This window comes from Coloeus monedula (genome assembly GCF_965178545.1).
Source record: "Coloeus monedula genome assembly, chromosome: 7".
Taxonomy (NCBI): Eukaryota; Metazoa; Chordata; class Aves; order Passeriformes; family Corvidae; genus Coloeus; species Coloeus monedula.
In genome coordinates, this window is record NC_138787.1 from 693,476 (window position 1) to 708,710 (window position 15,235).

General features: G+C 50.0%; 1 protein-coding gene across 3 annotated transcripts in view; it reads left to right on the top strand.

Moving 5' to 3' along the window:
* The window catches only part of HDAC4 (histone deacetylase 4), a 175,171-nt gene that overhangs the window by 24,643 nt on the left and 135,293 nt on the right, over window positions 1-15,235 (top strand). For 2 of the 3 annotated variants that reach the window (XM_082285040.1, XM_082285041.1), the window contains exon 2: window positions 1,235-1,484. In XM_082285040.1, coding sequence (XP_082141166.1) covers window positions 1,463-1,484 — 22 coding nt within the window. In that variant the 5' untranslated portion in view covers window positions 1,235-1,462. Of the gene's footprint in view, window positions 1-1,234; window positions 1,485-3,185; window positions 3,259-15,235 lie in introns of those variants that run through there. The other variant, XM_082285043.1, reaches the window with a different exon arrangement.

Here is a 15,235-nt window from a genome sequence, read left to right on the forward strand (position 1 = left end):
TGGGGTGAGCAGAGTCAGCTGGATCCGTGGGGATGGGTTGGAGCTGGCTGCTGACAGCAGGGTGACCTCATCCCAGCGCTGGGTGATGCCTGGCCAGGCAGGAGGAGCTCACCCCATGCCCCTGCTGCCCAGGAGGGCTGAGCTGCTGGTTCGATGGTGTTTTATGGTGCAAAGAAGGGAAATCACCTGTGGCTGTGGGGTGCTCTGCATGAAGGACACAGCTGGGTTTAAGCTAGGTCAGCTGGCTGGGAGCAGAATCCCTGAGATGCTCTGCCTGTGAAACAGGGATGTCCAGGAATCCCAGAATGGTTTGGGTGGAAAGGGATCTCAAAGCCCATCCCACTCCACCCCCTGCCATGGGCAGGGACGCCTTCCACTCGACCAGGTTGCTCCCAGGCCCCTCCAGCCTGGCCTGGAACACTTCCTAGGATGGGGAATACTGGATGTAACTTGGTACAGTGCCAAAAAGCCCCTGACCCCACCCAAAACAGAGCTTGAGCAGGTTGTTTCGGTGCAAGGGTGGCTGGCTGGGTCAGCGTGGGTGCCTCAGGTGGGCTGGGTATCTACTGCTTCTACACTTCCATTTTTTGGGAGGGCAGGGGTCAGGGCTTGCTGGCTCTGGGGGTTACTTCCCTTCTGTTCTCTCTCCCTCCCTTTAATATACAGCTTCAAAATAATTGGGAATGGTGGATTTTTTTTCCCCTGGGGCAGTATGGAGCTGCTCCTCAGTAATCTGCTGGAGGCTTGGGTAGAGTGGGAGTGGAATTGATTGTGTGGGTTTTTTCCTTCCTGCTCCAAGACCACTTCTTGGCACTGAGGAATTTTTCTTTAGACTTCTTCGGGGAACAGATGCGTGAAGTACAGTTACCACTCATACATATGGCTTTTAAAATATGGAAGCTGTTGGACTGAAGTGGCTTCATATGGTGCTGTTGGAGGATGAGAATTAACATGGAATTTTGGGTTTCTGAGACTTGAATGTGTCATTGGAAAGTGTTGTTTTTTTTTTTTTAATTGTTTTTTTTTTCCTAAATAATGTTAAGTATTAATCTGCATCTTTATGGTTATTAATCAAAGTAACATTTACAACTCTGAAAATTACTCTCTCTGCAACCCTTAATGCCTAAAATAGCATTGTAGTTTAATCTAGGGGATAAACAGGTTACATAATGTACAATTTAAATGGTTGTTAATCTTAATTTGCTAACGCAGACATCTTTTTCTTTAATTGCAGGTTCCCATTTTAAAAGCCATTGGAAGATACTCTGCCACCCTCTTGGATTACTTCCCATACAACTCAGCATGTCACTGTGCCCTGGATTTTACAAGGTGGCCATGATTTAACCCCCCCTTCCCATTCCTATGTATTGGTGAAGCACTGGAGCTCTTTCGAGCTGCTGTTACTCCCGCGGAAGCTGATCCGTCTCGAATCCCTTCTCCCAAGGACTAGACATTGCCAGCAATGAGCTCCCAAAGCCATCCAGGTAAGGGCAGGGCCGCTTGGGATCCCAGCAGCGACCCCAAGGCACAGTTGGCTGCATGGACACGCCTTTTACCGTGCTCAGAGCATCATCAGCCCTGCTGCCTTCGCTGCTTTTGGTGTGAGGCTGGAAAGCGCTGCTGCTGTTACCAGGAGTTAACAGGGAAGCTTTACCATGTCAGGTTTCTATAATCGTGCTAAAATTCAGCTCTCTAATTGTTGCATCAGTGCAAATTGTTGGTATTTTCTGAGTCATTAGCCAGATGTTTAATTTGTTAAATCAGCGTTAACGATGTGCAGTGTACCTCCCAGGAATGGGCACGGTTCTGCTGCTGCCTTTAGTGATACTTAAGAAAACCCTTTGACTTTTAAAGTACTTTTTAATAGGAAGGAATAGTTTTGCTGGAACAAAAGTCAATTGATCCACCTCAGTGCTGGCTGGGGGATTACCCCTAATGTGTCTTGCAATTGGAGGCATGATTCATCACTACCAAATGGTGCATTGCTGTCTGTCAGCAGGCTCTGTAGCTACTCGGTTACCTGCTTTTGAGCTTAAAGGTGCCTCATACATTTGTTTTTGGGGAGTTTGGGGCAACTTTTGTGACAGGCAGAGCTTTGTAAGAGGAATTTTAATGGTGCTTGGGCTGTTTGAGTTTATGGTACAGAACTGGCTGCTGGGAAGCAAATAATCCAACAACAACGGGGCACGTGGAAGGACTTACTTAACTCTGCCTCTGAGAGATTACTCTGTGACTTCAGTTTAATCAGGGTTGGGTTAACAAGTAAGGCTGAAGTGCTAAAAGCCGGGGAACAGCTCCTAAGATTTAAGGAACTGCTTATTTGTGGGGAAAGAAATCCTGCAATAAATAGGGGTGCTGGAGTTCACCGGCAGCAGGGGTAGATCCGACCCTCTCCTCACGGCTGAAAGGAGTTTGTAAGTCTCTAAAATCATCACAATTATCAAAAAGAAAAAAAAGTGGTCTCTGCTTCCATAATGTAGCAGCCTTAGGTTTTGCAACTTGTTGGCACTATGAGGAGTTGGGAAACTGAAGTGTGTTTGCATGAGTTCACCTGGGCCACAAATGCAGAGTGGTGTTTTTCAGGAGTTCTGCTCTTCAGATAGCAGATAATTGTTGTTTCAGTGTTTTCCTGCCTCTGCAGTGAGGCTGGGCAGCTGGGGCCGCCTGCTTTTCTCTCGCCGTGGCGGTGGGACACCTGAAACATCCACCTGCAGTCCAAACCCAACCATGGCTATTGCTTGGCTCCCTGAGGAGCAGCTCTCCAGAGGTTTGGGAAGTGCTGATGTCCTTCCTGGCTGGGCTGTTACTCAGTGGAAGCCTGCTGCTGGTTTTTCTGGCTTTCCTTTATAATTCATTGCCGAACCCTTGTTTCTCCTGCCTCTTTCTGCTGGGTCTGCTGCTTCGGCTCAGCTCTAAAAACCAGTTTGAGCTTCGTTTTCCCACCAACCCTGTCTAGAATGGTGCTGAGAAGGGCAGTCTGACCATAACCCAGGGGTGCAGCAGCTGGGCAGGATGGTGTTGGACATCCGTGTGCCCTTCCTGAGTGCTGGGTTCTGACTCTGGTTGTATTTCCAAGGGCTGGGCTGGAGCTCCGCCGTGTTCCATGGTGGCTTTTCACCCCCGGTGTTCCTGTCGCTCGTTTCTCTTTCAAGAGTCAGTTGCATAATGAGGAGCAGAAACATTTCCCAACCCTTGCCAAAGATGACATCTGGACTTCTCATGTCAGTTATCGTAGCCACGGTGATTATACAGCTACAGGTAATTATCCCTAATGATGGGCATTGTTTAAGGGAAGGCTCTGGCTTAACTCGAGAGCCTATTAAGCCTTGCTTCAGTGGGTTCAAGCTTTCTTCTCTAATCTTCTCCAAGCCCAGCACTAATGGGATGTTTTAGGAGCTGTGCCATAAAGTTGTTGCGGCGTAGATGAATGGAAGTGGTTTGGGTTGGGTTTCTTTCTGTGCTTTTTTGATTTTTCATTTCACTCTGCAAAGCTTGTGTGAGAAGTGTCGGGCACTGAGGGCTTCTCGCCCTCAGGTGAAAGAATTCGGAGGAGATTTAAGTTGGCTAAGAAAAGTGTGGCTTCTTCCCCCCTCACTGCCTCCTCTCTCGTTGTGGTTTGGAGTAAGATTCCTCAGGGAACAAGAAACAGCTTTTGGAGAAGAATACCCAGGTGGGAGAAAACTTCCAGTGGCTAAATCAGTCTGAGCCCTGGACACAGGGTAAAGACCTCGAGCTTTGTTTTCTGGGCTCTCCCCACGGCCTCCTTCTTGAGTCTGGGGTTGGGACCAGCAGCTCTTGTGCACATGTGGAGCAGGAGAAGCCGGTGGGCTGCCGGTGCCCCTCGTGCCACGGGCACCATGCTGGTGTGGTCCAGAGGAACAAGCAGCTCCCTGCAGCTGGCTGGAGGTGGGGAAAGGGGCTGGATCTGGCTTTTGCCCGCGGTGATGGGAGCAGGAGGCTGTGCAGATCCAGTCAGGACCGAGCTGGGAGGCGTCACGCGCCCTTTGGCTCCTGGCAGAGGAGTCGCCGCCCCTTCCAGCGCTGGAGCAAAGCTGGAGAAAAGCGCTGGGATTGTGCTGCGAAGGCTCAAGTTGCTGCGAAGTATAATTAAGAAAATTAGGCTAATTAAGATAACATTTAGGATTATGACAAAGCTTGGGGGGGCAGGGGAAAGCGTGTTTAGTTTCACTCCTTAGCCTGGTAACGTTGGCCACAATTTAAACTTGCCTCACGTAACCCGTGGTGCTCACCTTACCCAGGCTGACTGCGTTGTGAGTAGTGTGGGGTTTTTTTATAGGGTTTTTTTTGTGTTTTGGATTTTTTCCCCTCTCTTATTGACCTTAAATGATTCCTTGCAGTCTCCTTCTACCTCCCTCCTTAATATTCAGTGGCTTGAGTTTCACTGTCTTCGCTTCTTTAATCAGTAAAGATTGTTCTGCTGATACTAGTTATACATAAAGATTAGTTTTAAAAAACCAAAACACTTAAAGTTAATCACTCAACTGATTTGTATTTGTTTAAAGTTCACTTTCCTTTGTAAAAGCTGAAAACCTCCATGTTCAATGAAGCATTTTGTTTATGAAATGTTATCTTGCAGGAATTAACCAGTCTGAATGCAAATGCTCCATCCTTTCTTCAGAGCCACTCTTGCAGAGATGCAAATTTCAGCTACATTTTGCAGGGCTGAATGTTCGATAATTAGGAATATTGAAGTTTTAAGAATGAGCTGCCTGGCTGATAGGGGAAAATCTGCAGCAGGGATCATTAAGGCTGAGAGGAGCTCCTGGAGGAAGCAGAAAGCTCCAGGATCACATGGCACCGGGAGAACGAGTTAGGGAGTCACGTACTGTGATTTGCTGGGCAGATAAGGACTTTTGTACGGGGCTTTATCTGCACCCAGCCACTCTCCTCCCCTACTCCAGGGCTCGGTGAGGCATGGAAAGCCATTTCATGCAGCACACAGAAGAGCTCTCCCTGTGAGCGTCTCCCAGCGTTTTGCACCGCCCAATAAATATTTGATGCGTTCTCTTTTTAAAGATTAAGAAGTTTCTGTGGAGATGCATTTCAAGCCGGCTTTAAATGACACTGACCTACTTTCTGGCAGTAATGAGGCTGTCTGGGGAAGTTATCTAGGGGCAAGAGCATCATTTCAAATAAACACAGGGGCTGTGGGGGTAGATTCCAGCCCTCCTGCAGCAGGGCCAGGGTGGGTATTGGCTGTGGAAGAGCATCCGGACGTGGTGTATCACAGAGTCGTGGAGTGGTGTGGGTGGGAAGGGGCCTTAAAGCCCATCCCATCCCATCCCACCCCCTGCCATGGGCAGGGACGCCTCCCACTATCCCAGGTTGACCTGGAACATTTCCAAGGAGCTCTGCTTCCCCTTACCAGTCTGGTGCTCTGCTTTTACTGGATTATTCTAGACTGGGAATTCAGAGGCTGTTCCCCTGAGCAGTGTGGTCCCCCAGTTTTGGGGAGGCCTTCGGGGTTGTCTGTGGAGTAAACTCAGTTAAAACAGCTGAGAACTCCAGCAGATGGGAACTGGCCATGCCTCCATTCCCTTCTCTTTCCCCAGCCCACAACAGAACACCTATTCCAGCTGCTTTCCTGTTCGTACCTATGTGGGAGCTGAGCCTGTCCTGGATTTCCTCTAGGAACAGTGTCATTCTGAGGTCCTTGAAAGTTTTCAGTCTGCTCACACTAAACCTGTGAAGTTTTTCCTTTCTGGAGCATCAAATAGCTGGGACTTTCTGTGCAAGGGTTTTACTGTACCCTCAAAAGAGAAGAATTGTTTTGTGCTTCAACTTGGGGTTCAAGTTGAAGTTCCTGCTAGGTCAGTGTCCCTGCCAAGTGCATTCCTCTCATTTCTGCTTTTTCTTTAAATGCAGTTCTCACACTTAGGAATTCTTTAAAAGCCTGTTTCTAAAGTAAGTTTTTTAGCCTGTGATGTTTCCTGCAGTGCAAAGATGAGAAGCAGGTACTTGTGATGAGAGGCAGAGAACTCTGGATTATTTTGAATGAAGTACAGGGTAGGAAAAGGATATATAAAAGGTCGTACTTTTAAAGTCAGGAGATTCTGTAATAATGGTTGAGATAATCCTTGGGATCTTGTGTCTCACTTGGAAAGGAGACAAACCTTTTTCTACGAGATGTTACTACATTTTTGTTACTCACTTTTGGTCAACCCCTGTTTGCCCTGTTTGCCCATACTTCCCCAAATTAAGTTGACAAGGAGTGTTTTCTCAGGGTTTGTTTTAAATTATTCAGCTTGTCACCTTTGGGGCCAGGCTCTCACAGCAGTGAGGCTTGTTGGGGTGTCCTGGATGTGCATAACTGGGACAGAGCTGATGGCAAAGGACTATCTCAGTCACCCCGCTGATTCTGAAAGTGATTTGAGAGCAGGGGCAGAAAATCCACTTATTCCCAGAGGGATGTCAGCCAGCCAGGGCACTCTGCATCCTTTAAGTCTAGGACTGGCTACCTGTGCTTGGCAGGTGCTGCTCACCCTTGCTGCAAAAGGGAAAACAGGGCTTTATTTTGGAGAGCTCTTGGTCAAACTCTTTTGGAGATTTATTTTTATTTGAAGATGTTTCCATGTAGGACCCAAGGGAGTGGCTGGAGCTGTGCCAGGGCAGGGTTAGGTTGGATATCAGGGAAGGGTTCTTCCCCCAGAGGGTGCTGGGCACTCCCCAGGCTCCCCAGGGAATGGGCACGGCCCCGAGGCTGCCAGAGCTCCAGGAGCGTTTGGACAGCGCTGCCAGGGATGCCCAGGGTGGGATTGGTGGGGTGCAGGGCCTGGAGCTGGATCAGTGATCCCCGTGGGTCCCTTCCAGCTCTGGAGATTCTGTGGTTCTCTGATTCTGTGCTGCTGGGTCAGGAAGAAGAGTGGAGAGACAATTGCAATGACGTTTCTTATTTTAGTGTAGTTTTTAGCATGTTTTTTTCATCCCCTAACAGCTGTAGAAACTGTCTTCACAGTCAGAGGATAGCCAGGAGTGAGGGAACGTGGAGCAGCAGGTGCCTGGCTGGAGAATGAACAATTGTGGAGTTGGTAACTCTCCCATCCTGCAGGAAAGGCTTTGCAAGTCCCTTTCTCCCCGTAGCTTGCCACATACCAGGAATTTCCTCCCTCCCCCTCCCTCCCCTTTATTTATTCATTTTATTATTTCTATTTAGGCCATTAAGCAAGAAAGACCTTGACACCTGCAAGGTTCGAGGTGCCAGGTGGGGTGGTCAAACTACAGGGAAATGGGGCACACAATTTATTCTTCCCTTAAGAAAGCTAAAATTAATACATCAGCAGGTCTTCTAAAGCTTTTGTTTCCATAACCAAAACCAAAATCCTGTTGTTTCATCAGTTCCTGGGAAAATCACTGCTTTACCTGCAGTGCTCTGGTTTGCTTTGAGATGCTCAGCAGCTCTTGGGGTTGCCCCTGGGGATTGCTGTCACCCTTTGGCTTGATGGACTGATTTGCTCAGGTGTGGGAGCAGATTTTTAGCCTCTCAGAAGGATGAGGCTGATATTAAATTTCAGCCCTATTGAAAGCTGAATTCCATGCAGGAATAACCCCAGGGGGGCTTTTCTGAGATCCTCCTCTCTCAGCTCAGTTCTTGTGGGAGTTTTCGGGAGCCCTGGAGTGTGTTTGGGGTTCAGTGGGGCACTGCTGATCCTGCTTTGAACCCTGTTGACCCGGGCTTTTCCAGGGAATCCGCAGGCCAGGCTTAATCAGTGTTTGTAGCTGCCCTGCTGCACTTTGATGTAGCAACATCAGCTTTGTTTTGAAGGCTGGAATTGCCAGGCGTGAGGAGGTTCTGCCAGGATGGCTGGGCAAGGTCAGCCTGGGGAGACGGGAGCCTGACCACAGCCACCTGTGGATGCCTGGGGAAGGGGGGAAGGACAGGCAGGATTGTGCCAACAGCCATTAGCACACCCTCTCAACCTCTGGTTGTGTGTGATGTGGATTTTTGTGAGGGGGCTGATAAAGTGAATTTTACTTTTGTTAGTTGTTTTGTTGTTTTTTGTTGTTTTTTTTTTCCCTGTCATTTTGGTTGTACCAAGAGCTGAATAATCCCAGCACTGAAAAACAACTTCCTTTGTTGACTTGCCCGTGAACAAGTGGCATTTTGCCAGTGCCATCCTCTCCTCCAGGAGAAACCTCCAGCCATGGAGGCATGGAGCCATGGGCAAGGCAGAGTTGCTTGCAGTGGAGGGGACTGCTGGAAACCCCCTGTGCTCTGTGGCAAGGCTGGCATCAGGGTGCTGGAGAAATTACAGTCGAATTCAAAGAAATCACTTGTTTGGGGAAAAAAAAAAATAAAAATCAATCCTGACCCTTTCACTATCCCGGAATCTGTGGACTCACGTTGTTTGTAGCTGCTGTGCTGCCAAACGGCATAAATAGCTTTATGGGGCAGACTGTAGTGGGGGCGAGGTCTGCTGTGGGAGCTCTGAGCTGCCAGCCTTGGCTTCAGGTACCCTTTGTGCCCTCCAAGGCGCTGCTGTGGCCGTGTGACCCCACCAGGATCAGAGGCGCGGGGTGAGCGCCGTGGGCCCTGTGCTCGCCGTGCTGGGCCTTGGGACTTCTCCTTCCCCAGCTGCTGCTGTCCCTGAGCTCCTGTGTGGTGCCTTTGTGCCGCCAGGCTTCAGCCCGTGATCAATAGCCCCAGATCAATGGGGCTGCAGCCAGCTGGCAAATTGGGGGCAGCTGGGAGATGGGGAGCGCTCCCTCAGCTGGGTTATTTGCTCCGAGATCTGAGGGCAGGTGGTTTTTGTGTCTGCTGCTGGAAAAGGTGGCTTCAGTAGTTCTGATCAACGGACAATTCTTCAGGCAGGAAACCCTTAAAGCCTGCTGATGTTAAAATAATCCATTGGGAATTATATTTTGCTCTTCTGTTTCAGCATTCAAAACTTGCACTTTCTACTCAAACAGACTTAACCCCCTCTGTTAACTGTGACCTTTATTTTATGCTGCCTATAAAGAGAAACAGTTTTAAACTTTTTTTTCCACTCCTGATCTACAAAATGCTTGAGCTGCTCCTGTGGGAAGACATAAAAGCCTGAACTAGACCAACCATCCCTTCTCTGGTCATAAAATCATCCAAAACAGTAAAAAGACCATACACCAAACTCCACAAGTCCATCCAAGTACTGAATCCTTCACGTCTGTCACTTCAGGAAAAACCTCTGAAACTTCCAAGAACTCGCTTTATTCTAACTAAGGTGCCACTGGTCTCACAGAACCTCTGCCAGGGGGAAGCATGTGATCCTCACAGCTTACCAAACCCAGGAGAAGGGCTCTGGCATCTCTTCCCTGCCAGCAGCAAGAATCTGATTGGCATTAGATGGCTTTTTCCCTTCCTTTTTTTTTTCCTTTCCAGCAGGTGCAAGGCCTGTTCTGCAGGCTCGTAACTCTTGACAGGTTTATCGTGATGTCTTCTTGGCAGGTAGGGCTGATGCTGTTCCTTCAGTCTGCATTAAGGATTCTTTTCCTTTTTATTTTTTCCCTTCAAAGTGGAGCTCTGTGCAGCAGCTCTTTCAAGGAGGTGATGGGACTGTTGCCTCTGCTTTCCTTCTTTTTGTCCGGAATTGCAGCAGGTAGAGCCAACTCACAGGGTCATCCCACCTCCACCACCACCTCCACCTCCCCCAAATGTACTTGAGACCTGTTGATCTGGACAAACACAGCCCCAGGTTGTGTTGACAGAGGTTTGGGAAAGCTCTGATTTATTCCTCTCATGTATTTTCTTTCTTACAAGGAAAGTTACGCAGGGCAGTTCTGCTCAGGCACTGCCTGATTCCTGAGTCTTTCTAAAGAAGCTGCTGGGTGAAAGTTGCCCTTTAAATTTTTTTTTTTTTTCTTTCTCTCTCTTTTTGATGGTGTTTGCCATGGGAGACCTCAGCCTGTTGTTTTTAGCAGCTCACCAAAGCGCTTAAAGAGAATTCCTCCTCCTCCTCCACTGATTAATTTCTGGCATGGAGCACAAAATAGCTCTTGCGTCAATAAATCGTCACAACCTTTGCTTGTCTCTGTCAGCGTAAATACAGTTGGACTCTAACATGCCCCAAAGTAGGCCAGAGGTTGCCAATTTTGCAGCTGCAGAGTGGTCAAGTCCAAGAGTGCCTGCTTGGGGCGTCAGAGCTGCTGCAGTTTGTGTTGCAAGCCCCTCTGGCCCCCTCCTTAACCCCTGCTTTGGGCTCTGCTCAGGGACTCCCAGCCCTCCTTTCACCGCTTCACCTCCCGGCACCTGAGGGGCTCCTTTTCGAGCTGCTTGCTCAGACTCCTTTTATTTTTATTTTTTATTTTTTACTGGTAGTCCCAGTGTTTGCTTTTGTCGGGGAGACCGCGGATGGCAGTTGCACAAAAGAACGTGATGTTTTGGGAAGGATTGCCCAAACCGTTGGGCAACAGGGACTTGATCTTTAGATGTTCCAGCCGCCAGATGAAAGAAACTTTCTGCAAAAGCCATTTGCTGGAACAACTGTTGTGCAAAGCGGGTGCTGAATGCTGCTGGAAATGGTGGGGGGTGAGAAAACCTGGGAAATGGGTGATCCTTCTGCACTGGGATTCTTGCAGGGAAGCTTGAGGGAGCTGCTGGCGAGGCTGGGATGATCCACTGGCAGCTTCTGAGTCAGAGAGTGGGATGGAACCTGCTGGTTCTCCCAGGCTCCAGAGGTTTCTCCCTGGAGAATGCCCTGATGAAACTGCTCGTCTGGGCTTTCCTGGAGCACGTTCCTCCTCCCACTGGCATCGCTGCCCCCACAGCTGCCCTGCCTCTAAATGGAGCAGTTGAGCAGACTTGAGAATAAGAATGATTTAGAAATGTTTCTAAAATTTAGATTTTTTGTTGTTGTTGTTTATTATTCTCTCAATCTATATCTAAATACAAACACAAACTGCTGGTGGAGGGGTGGGGGCAAATTCCTCCATATCCCACCCGTGGATGAAAGTAGCAGTTATTTTGGCCAGTTTTGAGAGACCGGCTGTAGCTGCTCTAAACCAAACTGTTTGTTTCGTCACAAACTTCTGCACCTATTCCTTCTGTCCCTGGAAAAACAGCCAGCCTGTGGATGCCAATGGGTCAACTCTGGAGGTCCCTGGAAGGGCAGGCCTCGATGTGATTTGGGTCTGGAAGTACTTCCAGAGGTAGAGCACCTGTTTTGATGAGGAAACTGCTCAGAGTTGACTTGCCTTGCCAGAAAGGAGAGCATGGCTTGCTCTCGTCCTGATGCGGGGATTTGATAAACTCTGTATTTTCTAGGGTTTTTCATCTTGTTCCCTTGGCCTTCCCCCTCCTCCTCTCTGGAGCTGCGAGCTAGTATTCACTAATACATGTACGTGTTTTGGCCAAAATGCAGAATGTGTGCAAAGAATACCCCCCCTGCCCTTTGTCCTCCCTCGAGCTCGAGGCTTAGAGTGAAAATACAGGTTTGGAAATGTTTCCCTGTCGGTGTGTTCACTGCCCGTCCGCGATGCGCGGGGCGGTGCCGGAGGAGCGCGAGGCTGCAGGAAAGGCAGTGCTGGTTGTGTCACCGGGCCTTTCTGGCAGCTGCCTGCCCGTGCCTGTGTCGGGGTGCAGGCTGCGTGGGCTTTTCCCTCTTTTCCCTGCCAGGCAGGCGTTGCTGCTGATGCCAGGGCGGTGTTTTGGCTCTGCAGCGGGCGCACAGCAGCTCCCGCTCCCCTGACGTGGCTGCGCTGCCGCTCAGCCGCGCGTCTGTCCAGGCTCCTCCTGTCTGAACTGGCCAGAGGTTATTCCTTAGGGCCGTGCTTTTCCCCAGCCTGGTGTGGGCTCGGGGTGTTGGAGCCTGCTGATCACACTCACACGCTCATTTCCCCGTCTCTCGGGTGTCTGTTGTGCAGGGAGTGATGTGGGGGTGAAGACAGACCTGCAGCTGCCGAGTGAAGCTGTGCCAGCTCAGGGTGTGCTTGGCTTCTCCTTCTCCCCAGGACCTGGGCGCTGCAGAGCTGGAGATCCCCTACCCCCATTGATCCGGCTGGGGCATGGGGTGCTGAGGGTTGGTTCGGGGAGCTCTCTGGGCTGCCTGTCACACATTGAGGAGTCTTTGACTTCCTTTGTGCCTGAGGTCAAATATTTTCCTTGTAAAGCACTGGAACAGGCTGCTCAGTGGAGTCGCCGTCCCTGGAAGTGTTCGAAGAAACGTGTGGACTCTAAAATTCCTAACTTCCTTCCCATTTTGGTTTGTACTTGACTGTTGGAGCTGCTTTCCTCAGGAGAGGCAGGCAGGAGAATCCCTTCAGGAGCCACCAGTCCCTAAAGCTGGGTTCTGTAGTGGCAGCAGCCTGGCTCTGCTGTGGGATGAGCCCTCCTTCCCAGGGAAGGTGAGCTGGGATAAAGGAGCGTGGCTGTGGTGTCTTGTTTGGCTTTTCAGGCTGCTGAAGCCAGGGAGCTCTGCAGAAGGAGTTTGTTTTTATTCAGAAATAGTGATGTAGTGGCTGGTTTAGGCACATCAACATTTGTGGCTCGAGCAGGTGGAGGTATGAGACACACTTGTGCTGGGAGATGGGTCCCATCGCGCTAGAAACTCCTTTTCCTCTTGCAAGAAACACCTGGGGGACTCTTTCTATTGGGCTGCAGTGGGTTTTTCACCCCCCCCCAAAACCTTCAACTGGTTTTATTTTGCAGTAAGAAGCAGTAGGTAGTGTTTAGGAACCGTTGTTGGTGAGATCGTATCTGGCAAAGATACAATCTCACCGACAGCTTTCAGAGATTCTGAAAGAGGCAGAATGCTCAGTATTCGCTCCTCTAATATTTTTTCTTGCTGTTTCCCACCAAGCCGGTGTTTTCATCGTGTCTGCGAGCTTCACTGCTTTTGTCACATTTGCAAGTTGTTAATAACATCTCGGTTTGTTAATATATTCTTGGTATTGGCAAATTCTCCATGATTTATCTGCTTAGATCCGCGTTATTTACCGCTCTGCCTCTTCCAAGTTAATGATTCCCCTGACTAAGGATACCTTTGTGCACAGGGGAGATGCAGGGAGGAAAAATTTGCCCGGGATATTTCTCCTCCCAAACTGAAACTAGGGGAGGCTGCTGGCCACTTCCACTGAGTCCTTTAATTGGAACATTTCTGACTCGGAGCTTCCACATCTCCTGGCTCAGGCCTTGCATGCAGTCAGAGGCATTTGAGCTGCGCTGTCTCTGGTCTCCAAATCGTAATTTCAGCTCAAGCCCCCTTTTTAGATGCTGGGAAAATGGAATTGAGCTGTGTGAGGTGTTTTACCCCTCTGTCCTGGGCTCAGAAATGCTGCTGTGGGTGCAGAGTGACAAACGCTGCGACGCCTGATGACGGATCACCCCGAGCATGCCATGCCTTGATTCACTGTGCAGCTTCTTGGAGCTGCTGACCTCGGCCTAGTGCCCTTGGCTGTGCCAGCCCAGCCTCGTGCTGGCAGCTGGGTGATGTTTTGTCTGGCAGAAGGGAAAACTTGGTGCTGGTGGGAAGAGCTGAGAGGGCAGAACGAGGGCGTGCGCTGGGTTTGGGATGGCCGGCGGTGCCTGGCACGGCCGTGGCGGCTCGTCCCTGGTGGCGGCTCGTCCCTGGTGGCAGCTCGTCCCTGGTGGCCAGAGGTGCCATCAGTGCCAAAAGCTCAGGGGGTGCAGCACACATGGCACCAGGGCTCTCTGGCCACGTGTGGCTCTGGATTGATTGGCCCGTGCTCTGAATGAGTGGTTGTACACGGAGCGGGCACGTGGCACGACTCCGCTCTCAGCAGGTGAAGGCACGGCAGGAAAACACCTCCGGCTCGGGAAGACACAATGGCAGAGCGCAGGGAGCTGGGGTGAGGCATGTGAAGGATGTGGGATTTGTGATACCGGAGGCTCAAAGGCAAAAATAGCACCATTTATAATAGTAAAAGAGAAGGCTCCTGCGCTACGCCTTTGCATTCTGCCAGTCTGTAGTGAATGGAGGAGTAGTTTGCTTACAGATGACAAGCAGGGATGAATAAGCACTTAAAATTTTTTGGTGCTGGAGGAACAGCTTTTCCATCTTGGCCTCTGAGCGAGTCGGAGTCTTGCAGTCCCTTTCTTCGCAGTGTCGCTTGCTGCTCCAAAGACAGGCGTTGGGAAGCATGGAACTAAAACTCCTCTCCGCATCCCTCGGCCTCCCCGTGGGGTTCCCTCTTCTGCTCTTGGCATGCTCCGGGACCTGTTCTGACTGGGCTGTGTGCTGAATTTGGAGAGGACCCCTGTGCCACCCGGGTTGCCCCCCAGCAGCTGGAGGAGGTATCCGAAGCACAGTACACAAACTCCTTCACCAGCTGTAAACATCCCGGCAGCACGGACTAGATAGATCCTGATGTGTTTCAGTGGATGGCCGCCTGAGGATCTCCTGGAGGTGAAATGGCAGAGCAAACACGTTAATTTGGATGCTTGAAGAAGAGCAGCAAAGTGTGGGTAGCTGTAAGGTTACGTCCTGGAGTAAGGAACTGCCCTGCCTTGAGGTGTCAGTGCTGGGGCTGTTGGCTACAGCAACTCTGCCTCTGCTCCTTGCTCTTGTCCTCTGTGCTTAGTTTCCATGGGATTTCCTTGGGACACCTGAAGTATTTTAGTTGTTGGAGTTTTGAAATGGGAGGTGGCATTGTTTGGTTGGAGTTTTTTCCTTTATTTTTTTGCTTTTCCCTTCTTTCTTCCCCTAAGCTGCTCCTTTTTGAGCTTTCTAGGAAGCTAGTCCAGGGTGGAAACAGAGGGAAAACCACCTCCTGGTAAGGAAGGGAATGCATGTAGTGCTGTGTGTTCCTTCTAAGTTAATACTGTTAATTGCTTTCTTGGTGCTTAATTGTTAAGACCTGTCCAGAAGGGGTTCTCTGACCAGGAAAATGTCCTTTTTTCGCTGTTGTGTTTGCCCGAGCTGGCAGCAGAGAGACACTGTAGTACCTGAGGAGCAGGCTGCTTGAAAACTGGTGTTTTGGAGCATTCTTCCACTTGCCTGCCCGTGGCTACCACCTGCACCACTTCTGGTGCCGTCCTCACACCACGGCGCGTGGCTGCGCGCAGATTTGTGTGGGGATAATGTGAGGAGAAAAGCCAGCCACCGACCTTTGGATATCGGCAGGCGTTGCAGCAATGTCCATCAGGGCTTTTATTATTTTCATATTTGGCTCCAGCTGAAATGTCAGTGACCTCCTGCTCGGAGAGGTCCCGTCCGCAGGGAGCCTTGGCAGGCGTTTCCCAAACACAGCACAGGGATCTTGCCCCCTCTTACAGGACACATTT